Consider the following 20,423-nt stretch of genomic DNA (forward strand, 5'->3'; position numbering starts at 1 on the left):
ATCAGGATGCTTACAAATGCAGAAGTAGAGCCAAAAAAAAGGCTATAGGAATCTAGATAAGGCTTAGATTAAATGCTGGAGTCGAGATGATCAGGCAACATTTCTTTTTCATGGAATAATTAAGCCTTACATTATTAGGACCAAGGGTGTATCCCCAGCAATTATCACCCCTTAGTATTACACTCAGCAACTCTGCATGAAAGCATCTTGCCTAATGCGCTCATGTTTTAATATTCTGCTGCTTTTTAAAAGACCCCCAAATGGCGAGATGAGCCTAATCCTGTCATGCAAAATTGACACCCTCGTATGCCATCTGTTTAAATACAGTAAATCTGGTTTAACATAACCAGTTCATAATGAAAAGATAGTAATCCTGTAAATTGGGGCAATGACAGAGACCAATATCTTTAAATGAAAACTGCAGCTCAGCCACAGTGCTCCATATTTCTATCTTGGCAGATAGAGTACCAGTGTACCATCACATCGTTTGGAATAACTTACCATTTGTTTGATGAGTTCCAGGGATTCAGGTACAATTTCCATTAAAGTGGGTCACTCAGCCTGTAACTGAATAGTGGACATGCTCAAGTCAGGCGATCAAGAGAGGTGCCAATGAAGCGGATTATTAGCTACCTGCTGCCAGTGAGTTACTGTAAGCACCATAGATGGAGGTTAACAGAGAGGACGGGGGTGTTGTGGGATTTTGCAATTTATTATCCTCTGGCAATTAGCTAGGAAATGCTACAGGCTCTTTGATTGCGGGATGTTTAAAAATGAAAGAGATAAGCGAGAGCCACAGATGTAGCAGCCCTTCCTCATGGTAGACACTGGCTGCAGGCGCAAGAGATAGCAGAAGCTCTGATAGTCTCCCAGTCAGACAGAAAGGGCTAGATAGGCAGGGCTGAACTGATTCACTGGTGATAACTCCTGTCAATCAGGCCTTGAGCTTGATTAATACACGCAGCTCATGGGAAAATTAGGCCAAATGGGAGGTTTGATGTGAGGGGTTACAGAGAATTGAGTTATGAAGGATAAGTAGAGGAGATACAGCAAGTGTAAGCTATGTCTTAGTAAATGACAAAGACTGAAAGAGAAACGTGCCAGTTAGGTCAGCTCTTTCAGAAAACCAAAAGCTCATCGCGGTTGATGTATTTGAATAGTTTACCATGGCCATGTCAGCATGGGTCAGGGTCATAGTGAATCTGTCACTGTCTTATGGTTTCAATCAAAATTCTGATGAGGGATTTGGTTCTGTCCATAACCCCTGCCCTTCACTGTCATATTTGAAGTCCATCTTACTGGACACTGGCCACAGGGACATACAGGCTGTCCTTCACTCACTTTTTCCATCACATTTACTCCCTGTGTCAGTCAGGACTGAAACCAGGACATAGTGAGAACTGATAAGAATCAGAACCATTTAAGGTCCACACTCACAGGAAACTTTTTTTCTTGTAACGTGACATGGGTGTGTGGTATAATCACCAGCTTTTAAAAAAAAAAACATCCAACTAAACTTACAAATTAAAAATGATGAACCTGTATCAGGGTGCTTTATCTCATAATGACATCAGATCATGAGTTTCTACCTCGGTCTCGGTATTAATAAGTGTTTTCGTTATCAGTGCTGCCTACATTACAGTCGTATCTCAGTATCATATGAGCCTAGTTGGATCTGATGGATTTGGTGGTCCCAGGTCAAGGTTAAGGAAACTAGCTTCCTCTATCTACATCCACCATCCAATTTAAACAATCTAAACTTAAATTCAGAGCTCCAGATTGTGACCAAAATTTTAGCATATGTGACCATTTACAAAAGTAAATCAGTAAATATCCAAGTTAAATTTTCCATCTGTGTGTCTTGCAATCTGTGGGTGAAAGCAGGCACTTTTTTCTTCACAAATTCATCCAGTCTGTCCTGACCTGTACAGTAAATGTGTATATGCACACAAACAATCTATAGTTGGTAGCCATTAACATGGATAGTTCAGTCTACACCTGAACTTTTTAGGAGACACTGACATGACTAATTATGGGAGTGCAGGTGCAGGCAGGGAAATACCAACTGGGCCAGTGAGGAAGAGAAGATATTTTGAGCCAGAATTGCTCACTGAGTACCAACAGTTCTGGTACACAGGGAACATGGGACTAAAATTAAACTAAAACTGTGAAAAAAAAAGTGTGAAAAACATTTTATTTTATTGAAATTCAAATTAGAAACAAGACTTTTGACAACAATGAAAAATAACTCAATGTAGTACAATGTATTGTATTCTGATGAAAATAATGTGAAAATTGAGGTAAATTTGTCAACTCAACATCAGAACTGATCCCTGTTGTAATCCTATCCCCACCTTGAAAGTATCTGTTAGTACTACCTGCCTCACATACTTCTCTGCCAATCCTGACTTAAACCCACAATACCTCAGTTCCTCTCTTGGCACCCTATCATTTGCCTTCTCGAGATCCACAAAGACACAGTCACATCTCCTTCTGTCTCATCAACTTCCCAGAGTACTCCTTCCATTTTCTCAACACTCCTTACCTGTTAGCACATATCCATTTCTGTCCTTCAACCTAACCTGCTGCACATCCTTTCCAGCGAAAATCTCTTCGTCGAGCCAGTTAATACAAGTCCTTTTCTCCATTCTCTTTTGTCTCGCCTCATACACAGCTCATTATAACCTTTTTTTCATTTGAGTTTGCATTAGAATACCTATTGTACATTTCTCAAATCTTGCTACAGACAAATACCACCCATATTCATCCTCTTAAATTTGTTAGTTTTGCATGGCACTGTTTGAGTCCTCCAGACTACATGTTTATTTTACTTTGACTTTCACACTTTTCACTTAATAAACTCTGAATGGGCTAAAGGTTTCAAATGGAGGGATTCAAAAGCCCTCAGATCCATCAGTGGCTGAATGAATCACTATTACAAAAACACTGAGTCTTGAATCACTTTCAGTCTTTATATCAATAGAAAATAAAGTTCACAGGTGGATGATGTAGGTGACCTCTTGATATGTTGGGAAGGTTTTTTTCCTATCTTGAATATGTGGTCAAATTGTCTAATATTGTCTAGTGGTCAAGTCTACTGGTCTGACCTATCCACTCACATTGTGACTGTAATGTGCTGTAATTAATTACATCAGCATTTAACATTCAATCCTCCCTATCCAGACATCACGCCCAGATATAAACTGTACACTAATACAAGGCTTAAATGCATAAAAAGAGCATTATTTTGAAACAATATCAAATTTAACTTACTGATTATACATCATTCACTATATTTCCAGACAATCTCAAGCACTCCTGTTTATCCAGTGCGATTTGTAGTTTCAGTATGGCAAAATTTCGATATGATGAGATGACTTTGATAAAGGACACTTTGTTTAACCATGCAACTATCTACATTGAAAACATGAGTAAAACAAGCTAAGTTAAGAAATTGATATTTCATGACAAAACACAACAACATTTTACAGTAACCATCCTTTGAAAGCCTCTGACACAGATCCAAAATACAAACTGCTGTCAAGCGTCATGCTGATTCTTTTTCATTCTATCCCACCATGTCTTACCAGGTGTATTCAATTCACAACTGTCCTTGAAGCTTTGTACTTCAAGTCAGAACATGCTGAGACAAATCTCTACTTCATCCCATCCCTTTTTTACAGCGTTAACCCTAATGACCCTTGTCAGAGAGGAGCAAGAAAAAAACTAATTCTGTGTAACTTTTTAATGTCTGCTCCTGATTAAGATAAACCCCAGCGAGTCTCCTTCCCACTCCCCGCTGGAGCCAATTTTGTTTGGTGGGGAACAATGGTAGATAAAGCTGAGAGCTGGCGAGTTCTCTAATCTGAGGAGCAGTGCTGGAGCAGCTGGGGTGACGTGGGAGAATAGTGTGCACAGTCAGATTAAAAAAAAAAGGCTATGATTGGGATCAGGAGTTTGATGTTGGGTGTAAGATAACAAAGACAGCGTGTCATCCCAATGGGGCAAAGTTACGAGAAAAAACACCCCCTCTGCCTCGTGAGTCCTTTTTACTGAGTAGGGGGCTTAAGTTAACAAAAGTATAGTGTGGGAAATTTGAAATCTTACCCAAATGGTTTTTACATTTTCTTTTCTAACTAATTTTTAATTTAATGAAAATTAAATGAAAAGAATTCATACATATGTATATATATATATATATATATATATATATATATATATATATATATATATATATATACATATATATTAGTCCACAAGTAGGCCAAGTCAGTTACACGTAGAAATACCTGGATCTGTGACTCTCTTAAAGGAACAGCTTTTTTGTTGCATAACTATAAGTGTATAATCTTTGGAATGGAGTTTTACTGTATATACATGAGATCTATTCAACTGAAATTGCTATTTAAAAAAAAAATCTTTTTAAACTCTATTCATAAAAACACCATTACAGTCTATAAAAAACAATAGATACTGGAGTCATTAATGTAAAAGTAATGGTACAAACATTCTAAGCATCATTAGCTATGGTTATATACCCATCGAGTCAAGAGAATAATAAAAGATCATTTCCGATGGGCAAAACTACAGTGTATCTACAGCTAGCAATGGTCTTTCCTTGTGGTTTACTGAAGTAACCCATCAGAGCACATACAATAAAATATTCATACAGTATGTGATCACGATGGCCTTTTTACAGAAGCACCACACCTTCTTCATCCTAGTGCAGTCCAGCTGAGGAGACTGAGAAGTTTGGGCATCATCTAATACTAATCTACTTAAAGCACAAGCAGTCTATGTAAGTATGATGAATGTGTATTGTACTCGGTCCTCAACTTAACATGTGAACAGCTTTTAAAATGACAAAAAAATCAGCCCTTCTTGTTTAATAAAAAGGTCCGTATTTACTTTGATACACGTCACTGCAACAAAACGTAGCAGAAAGAAGGAACCAGCCAAGAAAAAATGGAATCGAGAGATAGTTTGGCTCATAAGTAGCTTATAATCATGTTAGAATAAATGATTGCATTGTTGAAAATGATTCTGGGGTATGCTGTTTTTGTCTATGATATCCCCAACATCAGATTCACCTGTGGTGGCGAACTGTCAACTCACATCTGCTCATTCATCTGTTTGAGTCAAAATCTATCCTCTCAGCTGTTACTGTAGGCTGCCACCATGCACAGATTTGGGGCATGTGTGGGCATGGATGAAATTATCTTTATTAATTGGAACAGAGTTCCAATATGCTAATGGTGTCTTCTTAATCATGAACAAATGTTTACAGCAAAAACACTTTGGCTGCATCCACAAACTGAATAACTGCATCACTACGTCTCTGCGCAAATCAAGAGTTGGAAACACTGTAAGCATTACGAGCAGAAAATAAAAGCGACACCATTTGAGTTTTTGTGGGGAACAATCACAGTCAGCAGCTACTTGAGTGAAATGAAGATTGAACCTGCTTGTCAAATTGCAGTTCTGCAGTTTTACCTCTCTGATTTTTTTTGCTTTGTAACACCTCTCCAGAGCTCCTGTTTATGAGCTGTGACACTTTCCTCCAGCTTTTCATGGCTCCTCGGAGACCCTTATTTGCTATGCAAGTTTAACAGACGAGAGCAAGTTCAGCCCTCAGTGATTCAACATGATAGGAAATGAGGTGCCCTCCTTTCTTTTAGGTGAGCAGGTGTTATTCAGACTAAGACTAGCTTGTCAAAATCTAAAATAAGATTTGAGATTAAAACTGGTGACAGGATACTGGATAACAGATATTAGCTATTTATAGACAATCCAAAGTTATTCAGGCTATCAACAACAGAACAGAGAAACAGAAATGCTTTAATCTCTACCAAAGGGTCCAGTTATGTTGCTCAGACAGCGAACAGACGCTTATTCCATCGTTCAAAAGGAAGAGTTTGTCAAAACGGCCCCTTATAGCACATTAAAATCTTCCAGCTCTATTCAGCATTGAAGCTACAGTGCAGGATAAGAGCTTCTCAGGGAGCCAGACAGCTATTCTTCTAAATTTGCATATCCTTCTGAGACAAGCTTGGCTTCAGATTTAAAAGGACAGAAAAGGAAACAAACACATACAAAAGGAAAGCTCATTCACCAAGCCTTTGTATTTGAATAATCCAACGCTCTCTGTCTCAAATATTTTGCTATAGCGATTCAAACAGACATCCATGATTTAATGGCGAGTATAGTTGATACTTTCAATGAATGGAGGGATTAAGGCATGGCTATTTTAGTGACACACTTTAAGAAACCAGCTTCCAGCTGTTTCAGTTCTAATTGAAAAAATAAAAAAAAATAATTGAGCCAAGAAGTTGTTTTGGGTTTTTTTTTGCTGACTGATTCATTCCTAGGCTCTAATGCTCTTTAAAAAAGAGCTTGCAGAGTTGCATGTTGTTGCTATCATGGCAGTGATGCACTGGTGCTGATCCCCAAATAAGATTTCATCCCCTGCTCCGTGGATTAGAGTGGTGAAGAGATTCAGCTGTAACATATTATCTTCTCCACATGTGAGGAAAACTGGAAGAGAAGCCATGGCTTCCAGACTGTGATATGTCTGTTACAGTCTTACACCGCTCTTCTCACAGTCTCTCAAATTTCAAGGTCTGTTGTAACAAATGAAACCACGCGAGGAAAAGAGGGGAAGAGTGATAGCACACGGGGCTTACCAACTTTAGTCAAGTTTTGAGACTGAGTGAGCTGAGTACACTGTCAACAGGGCTGACAGAACAAAACAGCAGAGCAGCACCTGAGCAGCATTTCATCACAGACTGCTCACTTGCTCCATACTAACATCACTGTGCACTGAAGACGACCAGGTGACTATACTGCCGTTCCTTTAGAGCGTAATTACCAAAATTCTCACATAATTAAGCACACTAGCAAAATAGATTCCAGTTATTTAGTTGTTCTTGAATATGGTGCTCCACCTCACTTTGTCTAAGACCTCAGTAAACAGTTTCTTAATAACTTTGTGGTTTAAATCACTGTTTTCAAGTCTTATTCAAACAATATGATGCTCATTTTGTAAATTACAGTCCTCAAAAAAGTCAAAAAGAAGGATAAAGCAAGTTATGTTTTAGGGTGGGAGTATCTTGTTACTGATTTGCTAGTCTATGTGCAGCTAGTGCCCCTCGTTTGTCACATCTGATTTATAAACAGGAAGCTGTGAGTTAAGAAAAACTCTTGAGACTTTACTACAGGACTTCACTAACCAATACATAGTATCACAGTAGCTACGTCCACCTTTATAAACAATCTTGACTTTTACCAAAGAAGACCTGCATACAAATCTTTTGAACATGCACCTATTTAAAGTAAATAAGATGTCAATTTTAAATGAAAATATAAAGTCAAACATAAAATTCAGTAATCTAAAGTCTGAATAAATCTAAGCTGGATACATCTACCAATCAATCCATATTTTACACTTGGTTGTTTGAAACCAGCTACATTTATATTGATATTTACTGCTACTGTGAGTACACATCAAACCATATGAGCGCAGTGTTAAACAGTAAGAATTATGTATCTAAAACATATTAAGCTATTTATGGGATTCACTGTAAGAGGAAGTATTAAGCACAATGGGCATTAAGAAAGAAAAAATGAGCTTTAGAATCTCTGAATGAACCGACACAACTTGTCACATTTTAATTAAACTTTTGAACTGACTACTTTTCTAAAGCTGTGACATTGTTGCCAAATATTACATGAGCTGCAGCTATTCCAATATTTGGCCACGCTTAGACAGGACAAACAACAACATCAACATTGTTATGGCATGTCCCATATCTGAAACATCCTTGAAGCTTGAGCACCAAATAAAGTGTGTTGACTGTAGATCTATTCATTCACCCACCTTCGGGGGCATTACATATATTGTAGGTAATGGCGAAGTGGCTCATTAAGCTGAGCTGGTGCTGTAGCAGAAATGTTTCCACAGCCGAGTGGTCGAGGTAGAAGGCTCTGATGGCTTCCCACATTGCACAGCTGGGGGCGAGTGGTCAGGCAGTGAAATTTTCAACAGTCCTATGCTGCCGTTTGCGTGACCTGCTGAGCAGAAAGAGGTGAAACCATTCTTTGGCATACTGCTACACTTCCTCAAGTGTGCTAAACTGCATTTACGGATACTGCCATGCTGCTCAGTCACAGACATAAGGTCAATAGTATGAACAAAGCATAGCAGAGCAGAATGACTAAAAGCGGTGCTTACCAGCATATATTTACAGGAAATAAAATGAGATCAGATTGACATTTTTGTGGTTTTACAGTCTTCACACTTGAGTACAAATCATATTTGAGTATATGACTTATATCTCAGTGCTAGGAAATTTACTCAAAGGAATGTCACCGCCATCTCCATATCTAGCTTACTGATACCGCTGTACCTACCCTGTCTTTGCCCTCAAATGAGCTTTTCACCTTTAATTACCGAATGTGTGACGCGGTAGGGAGTGGAGACATTGTTGCACACACTCATTAACACACACACGCACAAAAAAAACCTGTTTGAAGAAAACAAATGCTTTCTGCCTCCCTTTCTGAAGTTCGTTTAACAATGTCCTCGAGCCACCATTTTCCAATGTGTGAGGAAGTGCCGGCAAACAAGACATCCATCAAACTGACAGACAAAACAAATTACAAGGCAAACAGAACCTTAATGTGTCACCAGAGCTAATGGTGTCAAGGCTGGTTGGCAGTAGATCCAGACACTCACATGCTACTGCTGTCATACTCATATGGCCTTGCTCTTCAACTCACGAAACACCCAACTGAGGAAGAGAGAGGACTAACGTCTGGGCAACACTCAGATATTAACGCCCTACGTGCTGTTAGCAATGAATCAAACCTATATTCATAGAAGTCCATTAAACCACAGCAAGTAAGAACAAGAGGCTTTCATGCAGGTATGATCTATATGTACTGTAGCTTGTGCTCAGAAGTGAGATTATTCTTTAAATGAATGATGCAGGCTCCCTAAAGCCAATAAAAGTGTAATTACATGCCTTGGGCTTTGGTGACAAAGCCTGTGCTGGTGACATCTATCTGAAAATGAGGCAGGAAGGATTACCTTCACTTTCCATCTAGCTTTGGCGCGATCACCTCTCCACAGGGGTCACCTTGGACGAAATGCCACAATTTTACCAGTCATTAAACTCTTAATCCAGCCTCACTGTGCAGACTTCCACCTCATCTTTCAAAGCATCCATGGTCACATATCACTTCATTTTATCCGCTGCATCATAGCCACCCACTCTGTCAGAAAGCAAAGGTGAGAAACCTTTGTTGGAACATTTATGGAAGATAAAAAGCAAAAGATTGCAGCTCCCAGTGATCAAACTTTTTGTATTTTATATGCTTAAGGAAAAAGGGTTCTGGTAGGTATAGCGAGATCCTGGGGATTACTTTGTTTTACACTTGTTGGCTTCAGGTTAATATTCTACAAGTTATTTTAGTCTCTGCAAGAAATCACACTCTAGAACCTTTGCAGGGCATCAGCTGGAAGACTGCAGAGACCACTTGTTAATATTCATCTCGGTGTATTTGCAAAGCAGAGCCATTACATATTCAGAGATAGGGAGAGATTTTTCATGGCAGGTAAATCCAACATGATAAATTGGACAATAAACACACTAATCCAGTGACACAAAAGTGCACAGAGAAATAATGCTGCACTAAATATGAGCTCAATGCAACAAAAATGCAATGCTACAGTGTCCTGTTTCAGAAGGATGTTTTTTTACAATTTAATTTTATATGGTGTTAACACTGAGTATGGGCACAAGCAGATTGGTACATATATAAAAAGGACTGCTTTTTTTAAACAAGGCTGCTATTAAGGCTGCTTTTCCTTTCAACAGAGAAACAAAAAAAATTTCCACAAATAATTTGCTGCATTTTGTTATTTATTTTTGTCTTGTAATAACGCATATCAGACTGTATAATTTAAAAGTTTGAAATGTTAGCATTCAGCCAGGAAACACATCAGCTATCCACTAGGGTCAAATTTAAGTCAGATTAAAGTTGGCAATTTCAAAACAGCTATTTGGCAAATTCTGTTTGTTTTATTCACTGATTGGTCATATGCACATAGCCTGAGGAAACATGATTGGTTATTAGAACTTGGACTGCTAATGAAAATATTAAAATTTCAGTTCCCTTGCCTAATGATACTCAGTGGATTTTTAATGACACCTAATTCTACAGTTCCATGGTACGCCATATGGTGTTTTGCAAATATTTAATCACAAGACAACTATGAGATTAAACTGCATTAACACGGCTTGACTTGAAAGAATTCACAAAGGGTGGGAGTCATGTCTGTATAGTCAAAATTGCTTAACGTACCAGCTTTGTCAGAATATGAGAAGGCTGAATACAGTAAGCTAGAGTTAATTTCTAGTAATAGCTCAATAATGGCAACTCACTGATAATATGTTCATATTTAAACATGACCGATAACACAGCTGTGATTTTAATCAATCAATCTTAGTAATGAGAACAGGAAGTTAATCCATTGTTATGCATTATTCGTCTGTAAATTAAGGTCTTTGGGGTTAATTAACTAGTGGGCTAAGGACAATGTTAATAATGCAGCACTAATATAGGGCAGGTAATAACACACTAGAGAATGTCCTTCTCAACTACAGCGATCAGTTTTTCTACAAGTAAGATGTACACTGAAAGTTATCATTTTATAAAACAGTGGCTTTTAAAAGCCACTGGCATTAATAAATCTGCAATAAAAATATACACTGTTGTGCGTGCAAACAGATTATTGTCCAAGATGCTGTTCAAATGAGTGTTCAGACTTCTCAATATGCTGGCGAACAATTTAAGATCTTTACATTTGACATTTTCTTTACGAAAGAAGCAATTAGCTGCCATAAATGTACAGCTAAGAGACGCCTGGTGTCATATTAAAAGCTGCTGTGTTTGCTGCAGTCAAAAAACAACAGTTAAAAAAAACCAAAATGCAGTATGTCATTTATGCTTATGTCACACATGATAGCAGATAATGTGTGCCACTCATTATGATGTGACAGTGGGACAAAAATGGGTTTTGTAAAGTCACAACAATACTTACTGTCGACCATAGTCAATAAATTCTAATTAATTTATCTTTTAGACAAGCTTATTGTTTGTGCCAAATTTGAAGAAATTCCCTCCTTTGGCAGAGATTTTACAAACACAAGAATGAAACAGACAACCAGAAACAATAATGGATCAAATTCTTAAAATGTCCTCACTGATTAGCAGTCACAGGTTCAAATACACTACTCAAGCGTGAACACTGCAGAAAATTTAGAAAAAAACAAACAAACAGGAGATTGCTTTAAAGTTTTATTTAAACATATTGCTGCATATTGCATTATTTTACAGACTGACTGGATCAACTTAACAAACTGGATGCCACGGTCCATTAAAGGTGGGCGTAATCAGGAAGTCAGAATACTACGGTACTTTCAGTTAAGCTGCTGTATTAGACTGTTCCCATTTTTTTATGTGCTCCTCTAACCAACACAGGCGGTGCTATCTGCATCCCAGCTCTATGCTGGCACAAGGAGAGGCTGTTGCTTGACACACAATATTGGACAAGACAGTAACATGGAACATTTAGAGGAGGATGGAGTGGGTACGGTCGCACCAGGCTTGCCAGCTGTGATAATGATGTATAATTTAATTGAAGGCTGTGCTTCTATCCTCCACAGAACTCAAACTGCTCTTCTCTTGTCAATGCATTATTCAGGCTAATGGTGACCCTGAAATAGAAAAAAGCTTCTTATCTCTTTAAAGTTTTATTGCAGAGAGCAAAGAGAGGTAAGGAGGTATATCAAAAGAAAGTGAGTTAGAGTGGAGGAGAGAGTCACAGATAAGGTAAAAAAAAAAAAAAAAGAAAGAAAGAAACGAAAAGCTTACTGAGATGTAGTTCTGTCTACTGACATGCTTTGTGAAGGATTCCTGTTTCTGACCGTGACAGCGTCATCTTCCTGGCAACAGTCGAAAAATTCAATTGGCCAGAGACTCTGATGTTAGAGCTTAGCTCCTGACATTTCCAAAGAAATAATAAAGAATCCCTACAATACAATTACCTTGAACAGTAAGGCGTTACACACTCTCCGCACTCTCTGCTGACTAGCACAGTTTTTCTGCTGCAATACAATATTTAAATCCAAAGTTTAAACAGCAAAACTTGCGCTTCGTCACAATCATCACATCATAGCCATCATCATCTCTAGAGACCAAGCTAGAGAGAGAGAGAGATGCAAGAGGAAAGGATATTGTGTGCAGTAAAGCAATCATGCATACACTATTATACTTGGACCATCTTCACATGTGATCAAGCAGATACTCTGCAACGTGGTTGTAGCCAAGTCAGATAACGGCAGGGTGAAAGTATCTGCAGCTATAAAATGTGCCCACTTCTATCCGTCAAACTAAGCTGTCTTATTTACAGTGTGAAATTCACTCATAAAACACTGTTATTGTACTGTGTAATTTCTTCTGCTATTAGAAGTCAGCTTCCTTAGAAGACTAGAATGTGGAAATTAAGCTAAGCTGTATACATGGCAAGTGGCAAAAGAGCAATAAGTACACTGATGGCACTTTACCCATTTACAGAATTAGTTATTTCACTGCCTCTAACTTTGTAATTGTCCACAGTAAATAATCTTCTTCAGGTTTATCAAAAATGATAAACCCTTCACTTAAAAGTTTAAGGTAGCTAGGGGTAACAACAACACTGGGATTGACATATTTAATTGTATAATATTAAGACGACTTAATCAGACAGATGGATTTTTATTTTGATTGGCAGCCAAAGTCACATTAGCAAAATTAGTGGCACATTTTCATACATATTATTTAAACCATACCAAAATGGGAATGACAGATAACTGAATATTACTATTGAATCCTATTATCCCACAAGTGTCCTTACCTTTGTTTGGCTTTACCTAACTGTCTCGGAACATGTTAGGCTCATAAAGGCTAACCAGACGTTGAAGGACAATTTGACTTTAACCTGTAAAATCACTTTCAAAACACCCATACAAGCATTAAAAGATCACAATTTTCCTTATCCTTCTGTCCCCATAGGTGTAAAAAGAAAAGACAAATCAGTGACAAAAGTAAGCAATTTTTGCAACAAGATCCATGGCATAAAAACCCATCAATAAAAAAAAATGTTGAAAGAAAGGTGAAGGTTCAAAACAAGCTCTGGAAGGACTAACTACAGTGAGACAAACTCCTATTCACACAGAAGAGAGAAAAAACACTGGCCTATCTATAAATGAATAGCCTCAGTCCCTCATTACAACCCGATGAGTCACAACACAAAGATTGTTAGATAATATCAAATAAACACATACTGGACGGCAAATTGTGACACCCACACGATCACAAATTAAAACAGCGATAGATGTGTTTATATATTTACTTCTAAAATTTGCATTTAAATAACAATGTTGAATTTTTAACCTTTGTGTGTATGTTTGTCATTGTATGCTTAATGTTTGAAAAAAATACATTAGGCAGCATTAGAACGCATAAAATAATAATTTTCTTTGCTTTCATTTATCATCAACCCTCTAACACTCTAAACTGGGTAGCAACAACATTTACCTAATGTTGACTCAATCCTGTTACCACTGTATCTGTAATCTCGCCCACACTTTTCAGCTTGTACAAACTGCATTTTTTTTTCCTAACCACATGTAGGCGTACATAAGGCAAGTACATTTGAGAAAACGATTCTTCTGAACTTGCAGTGGCACACAGCTTAATGATCTAATTGGAATGAACAAGAAACAGCAGGCATATTTTTTTGCCTTTCGAGCCTTTTTCATGATTGCGTAATTAGGAGAGCTACTTCACTCATTACAGATGTACTTGCTTGGCTGTCTTGTAAGCATTTTTTTTCTAAAATAAAATCAAGTGTTTAGCAGAACTGAAAATTCGGCCTACATTTTCACATTAGCATACACGAGAGGGTGAAAACTGTTCTGAGAAATCTCTATAATGAAATCAAACTGAGTCACAGAATGTCAGCAAAACAAGCAAAACGTCACAGGAACAGATAGTGAGTGATTTTTTTTTTTTTTTTTGCTTGTTCCGTGCGAGTCCTTCATGTGTTCCCTGCCCCAAGACACAAGTCAAAGCTTATTAATTGTAAAAATAATGACAGTGATTTAATTTTCCTGTCAGGCTGTTGCCTAATTTTCCCCCCATTAGTTTGTATAATATTTCTATCCCTGCAGCCAGCTCTGACTTCCTGCTAGGGCCACGGCATGACTGGCACATTGGGGGTTCAGGCATATCCATTAATAGCAATTCTACATAAAGACTGGTTCACAAAAAAATAGACCTAATTCTGAGGAAAACAGAAGACTAAATCTAGTACAGTACCAACATAAAGCATGCTTTCTCAATACTATCATCTATTATTCATACTACTGACTTTTATTACCTTCAAAAATAAAAAAAATAAAAGCTTCTCTTTCTATCAAATTCATATAGAAATGTTACACTGAGGTCATGTACTGTGGTAAACAGCATAAACACGACAACATTGGGCAGTCTCTGCTGCTGAATAGTCAGCTGAGCTCTGCCTTATAACTGAGCTGTTAAATGTGGTGGCTGTCGGTAGTAAATAAAGAATAACTACTAAACTTTTTGGGAGTATTTGAGATTTGACTCTATTCATGTGAGCAAGCCAACAGAGACAAAGTTTGCATGAGCTGTGATTTCAAAGATGTGGGGAAAAAAAAGGAAACACTACAAAATGCATCTCTATGCTCAGCCCACTGATGTGTCCGAGTCTGTTGTGGCAACACGTGTTGTTGATTTCTGTACCAGGAATGTCTGGGAAAGGGTTGATTTATATAGTAGGTGGTGTAAGTATATGAGAGAGTAATTCTTTTTTTTTTTTTTTTGTCTGGCCACAAGCTGCAACACATCCTTTAAACAATAAACTTGCAGTAACTTGCTGGAGCTTTAACCTCTTCAGACTTTCTAATCTTCTCCATCCACATTGCACGCAGGTCAAGTTGTGCCAGAAAGCTCTACCCTGTGGATTCCTGGGACATTTAACTACTCTAAAAGTAAGAACACTAATGCACCTGTCCGATTTTAATGGAAATCATTTCCTGTTTTGTCGCTGGTGGTTGGTCATTAGGTGATATTTCAGGCTCCAGTTGTATACTTTACCCTCTAATGTATTTACCATCCCTATGCAGTGATGCATCATTTTTTCCTGATAGAAGCTGTTTTATCCATATCCCAGTGTCATGTCAGTAAGGTATGAACGTGTATTTTCATAATTTGAATGTATGAATTTGATATGTGCAAAATAGCCAAATTATCCTATAACAGCGCATGTCTCTTAAAACTAGGGTACCTACCTACATAAATCTGTAAAAAGGTAATTTTGTTTGGCTAATTTTGTTTTGTATGCAACGTTTTCAGATGATCGCTTTATTGTTTCTAATGGACTGCTCGGCCTTGACCGGCACTTACTAATTGCACAGTTATGAAGCAGAGCATGTGCAAACACAGTGATAAAGCAAGCAATTTGTGCTGTTGATCTGTAGGCTACATATTATTCCTGTGTGAGTAGGAAGTGATGATATTAATTCCCCCATCTCCTCTCTTGCTCTATAAATCTGATACTCTCACTATCATCCCAGACGACCAGAGATACTCTGCTGTTGGAGTGTGTGTTATTTCTCTGATGTGTGTTCATCGCTGACCACCTCAGCAGGCCCCCATTTAGTAAATCAGTTTTTGAAAACATTACAAAAAGTGACCCTGTCTCTAAACCTGGAGTAGTCCACATATCATTTGTCTTCATAGCTTTGTGTTAACACAGCCAGGCTTCTCTCCACCTGGTACTGTCTTCACATTACCATTTATTGTAGTTTGGTGGGATTGTAATACATTCAATTGGATTTCTCCCCCACTGCTGGGCTCAGTTCAATCTCTACTGTCCCTGATCTGGGTGCCTGTGTGATATTAGTTATGGAGGATGTCTCTGCAGGGTGGTGTAAGAATATGAAGGAACAGTAATTTGTTGGAGTTTCTCCAGTGTCGAGTCAGACATCATGGATAGGAAGTAAGTGGATTCTTTCCTGATCACAAGACACTCAGAACAAGCACTCTCTGGAGATTGGATGAAAGCAAATAATGTTTAACCATTGATTTTTACCTACACAGCAGCACACCTTGTACACATGGTGTTAATCAAATGGCTAAACACCGTCAGCACAAACCAGGCTGCGGAAAGATGGCTGCAAGATGCTCCGACTGCAGTTTTATTCGACAACTCTGATTTAAGATTTTTTAACAAGTCTGACCAACCAGTTCTGATTTTATCTCTAAATCCAACTAAAAGTTAATAGTAACATGTGTCTACAAAAAGCCTTCACTTCTGTCACATTCTTCTGTCATAATGCTAGTTGGCAGTCGGGGTTAGTCTGCGTTCCTTTTACCTTTGAAGTTGGATGTCGGAACAGATAAAAGCAAGGGAACATATAGATAAAGAACAGTTTGTAAACTGCTCAGGTTGTTTTATTACTTATCATATCTAGCTTGTACCTATGTCTAAAATATGATAGACCTTTAGAAAGAGATTAGCAGTCATGTGGAGACCAGTGGATGAATTATCAAAGAAATTTAGCAACTTGCAGGAATGACAAGTGAAATACCCATCAGTGGCATGCGTGCAGGTACAAAGGGTAACTACTCTTACCTTTAAGGCAAACAATTAAAGCAACAACCAAAGAATACCACTGACTAAGACATAAATCCGTGGGAAGAAGCTCGCACCTCAAATATCGACTACAGCCACGATCAGCTGCAAAGCAAAGCCCGATGCTCAAGTCTGTTCCAGATTGGACAGCAAAAATATGCCATGCAAGTTTTTCTGCTGTAATTTTATAGATAAATTGGTTTTCTTTCTTGTTGGAAGTTCTAACTTACAGACTTTCAGTTTTATATCAGTACGTTTCTTTCAGTTGCCAACCTTTACAGTACAATGCAACCCAAATCAACGCAACACAAGTCTTTTCCACTTATCACAGGAGGCAGAAAAATAGTATAGTCTTTTTTTCCTTCACTCAAAAACAGCAGCAGTGGTGTTTCAGCGGAGCTTCAAAGCTCATGGAGTGAGATATCACAATATGGGAGCCAGTCTCCTTAGATTGCAGAAGTGCTTTGAGATATTTCTATGAGAGTTTTGATCACCTTTCCACTGTGACAACTTGCCCCCAGTGGAATCCAAATTTCTATAAACAGCTTTCATTCCTCTGGAAGGTGGATGGCGAGTGCCTGACATTCATAAGATATTGTGTGGCCAATAACCTCAATGTATTGGGTCAGTTTGATGTTTTTTTATGTTTTTTTATATCATTTTATATTTTGCTCATGCTGTATTTTTGTAACAGGAAACTCAGTTTGAAGATATAAAACTATGCAGTGTGCACACGTTTTTGAAAAGGATTCTTAGCTATAACAGCAGGGTAAATGTTGACAACCTCAATCATTCTGGCAAATTATATGATCATATCAGAAATCCAGTTACACTGTGCTGTTACGCAAATGACCTATGCAAAATTACACACAACTAGTATCTTTACAGCGAATGAAACGGCATCTATAAACATTTCTTATATAAAGAAACATTAGTCTTTTGTGTCACAAAACTATAATTAAGCCAGCAAGGTTAAAATTAAGAGCAAGGCTGTGGAATGATTTGTTCAACAGTGCACAGATAGGGATGGAGTTTATGGCCTAATTACACCGAGGGAGGTCACTGCCCTCCATTTCACCAGAGGCCAGTGATAGCTGGGATTTCATACTGTAACTGCTTTTACTCTTGGTTTACTGATTGCTAATTCATATTTGCAAAAAAATCAAAAATCAAGCTCTACTCTTAAGCACACTTTATCATTTCAAGTGATTCATAACTGGGTTGAAAATACACCAATAGCTGAAACTGTGAAAAATTAAACGGTGAATATGTAGAGTGACTTACGTGAGAGGTACTGGAAATGGAAAGAGAAATTCCTTCATTACCTAATATTCTTTTAAAAATGTGTATTACTGACCTGAAAGCTTGGTCCAAGTCATTAATTTAGAACTGCTGGGTGCTAATGATGCATCTCAGTGAGAAGTTCATGTACATGGCGGGTCTGAAAGAGCTGGATTTCAAGAAATTTTAAGTGGAGAGTGGGTGAGGCAGAAAAAGAGCAAAGTAACAAGGAATCATTAAATAGATCACGGTGGTGACACTGCCTCTTTGAAGACACACACCCACTGAGCATGAGCCTTGAGTGCTAACAATGCCGATAGGCTGCAGGGAGCATCTCTCAGCCTTCTCGCTGAGCACTAGCACTAAGATTAGAGGTTCCTTTAATCCGACAAAGGGGATTAAATGGTACAAGAGAGGCGAGAGGACCGCTCCCACGGAGGGGCTGAGATGAATTATTTACACCTCCCCTCAAGACTAGTGATCTAAGTCTTTAAACCAAAAATCACAGTTCTAAGACACCGGTGGCATGTCCTGCCAACCAAACATTCCAGGGTGCAAAGATAAATGTGATCTCACGCAACACACCTTCACCACACGGAGACAGAAGGGTGTGCGTGTATGTGAAGGGATTTCAAGCTAGACCTTTAAAAAGCTAAAACATCACAGCTAGACAGTTAAAATAAATTTCCATCTATGAAAAATGTTAACCTCTGTGTTCAGTGTTGGACAGCGATTCACTGGCTAGCTCTGAAAAGTTGGAAGCTGCCATTCAGTGGTTGTAAGCGGTCATCACTTTGTTCTGTGTAAAAAAAAAAGGTCAACTTTCTTTGAACGCACTTCTAGCGGAGTGTGTTATTGCATGACAGTGAAGTCCACAGTTGTATTATTCCAAAAGTGTTTAAAGGCAACGCCAGTCTGTGATGAGATTTTAACACTATCCCACACAAGATCACAGGCAAATGTCCAATGTGTCATTTATAAAATATCCGTGTATAGGTCAGTTCAATGACACTACTCCAATATTCCAATTAATAACCAAAATAAATGTAAATCATGGTTGCCCATCATGACTTACCCCCCTTGTTCCATCTGCCTTTAGTCCTTGCCTGATAGGTGAGTTCGGGGCAGCCAGACAGCACCAAGAGAAAAACAAACAAGTTCAAAACAGAAAGAAATCCAGACTTTGCCCTGGAAAACATGTCCAAGAGTTGCTGGCAGCCGAGTCACTTTCACATGGCTGTGTTTCCTCCTAGAGCGGCGCGGCTGTGGCGCATGGTAACCCACGCGTGGGCTGTCATCATCAGTCACGCTGGTGTCAGCAGTGGGTCTCTAGTCCTACCATGCTGCTGTGTGATGCCCCGGCTGGGTGCTGGTCTTCACTGACGCTGGAGATCCGAGTGAAGCCACATCTCTCCCTTCTGTAAGCTCTGCCTCATCAGAGCGCACGGGAACCAAAGGGGAACACACAGCTTGCCATGCAACGGCACGGCTCAGCTACGCTCGGCTCAGTGCATAGGAACTCGCTCTCACTCAAGCTTGCTCACACACTCTCACACACACATACACTCCCTCTCTCTCCGTCTCTCTCACGCTCACTGCTGCCACCACTATCGATGCTGATGCTGATGCTGGAGCTGCTGCTGAATTATTTCCTGCTTTCCTCACTCTGGGTTTCACGAGGAATTCATTCCTCTGTGTTCTGTCTTTGGCTTAGAGCTTCACATCGTGGAGAAAACAAGAGGTGGGAGCACAATCCACCTTCAGCGCTGTGGCAAGGAGTTTCCGTGGGTGTGTTTGACTGAGGCTGTCTGATACCGTAAACAGCACACAGGAGCACGGTGAGAAAAGGTGACAGAAGAGGAACAAGGTCCATATTTGTTGAGATGCAGGGAATTTGTATGGAGACTGTTTCTCCATTGAAAATGTAAAGGTCTAGGGATCTAAAGGGCAAAGGAGCAAGAAGAACAGATAGAAAAGAGGAGGGATCACAAAGGAGCACTCTGGTAGGGAATTTGTAGGGATTTCACCTCTTGTCCCACCCCTTTAGTGACAGCTCTTCAGAAAAGCTGTGACAGACATCCCAGAAACATTGCTGATGAAGTCAAACTAAATCTTTCAATCAATCTGAAACCTAAGCAGCTGTGCAACTAGAACAACTTGAACTGGAGAGAACTTACATTGCAATTAAATCAGGAGACATTGTAACTAAGGGTAAACATGATTATCAGTTACATTTTTATTCTTATTTTTTGCAATGCTTACATTTTTTTGGGTTGAAATATTTAAAACTGAGTAGCAAAAGTGACACCTCCAAAGCATACGGTCAGCCCCATCTACAGTCCGAAACACTACGAAAATACTTTGATTCAGTGTTGCA

At 38.8% G+C, this 20,423-nt stretch overlaps 1 protein-coding gene across 8 annotated transcripts in view; it reads right to left on the reverse strand.

The window, feature by feature from the left end:
- Positions 1 to 19,766, reverse strand: part of robo2 (roundabout, axon guidance receptor, homolog 2 (Drosophila)) — a 258,926-nt gene extending 239,160 nt beyond the window's left edge. For 3 of the 8 annotated variants that reach the window (XM_019345221.2, XM_019345220.2, XM_019345214.2), the window contains exon 1: positions 19,122 to 19,764. In XM_019345221.2, coding sequence (XP_019200766.1) covers positions 19,122 to 19,245 — 124 coding nt within the window. In that variant the 5' untranslated portion in view covers positions 19,246 to 19,764. Of the gene's footprint in view, positions 1 to 19,121 lie in introns of all 8 variants that reach the window. The other 5 variants (XM_019345219.2, XM_019345215.2, XM_019345217.2 and 2 more) reach the window with 5 other exon arrangements.
- Positions 19,767 to 20,423: the final 657 nt, after the last annotated feature.

Source organism: Oreochromis niloticus, linkage group LG14, assembly GCF_001858045.2.
Source record: "Oreochromis niloticus isolate F11D_XX linkage group LG14, O_niloticus_UMD_NMBU, whole genome shotgun sequence".
In the NCBI taxonomy this organism is placed as follows: Eukaryota; Metazoa; Chordata; class Actinopteri; order Cichliformes; family Cichlidae; genus Oreochromis; species Oreochromis niloticus.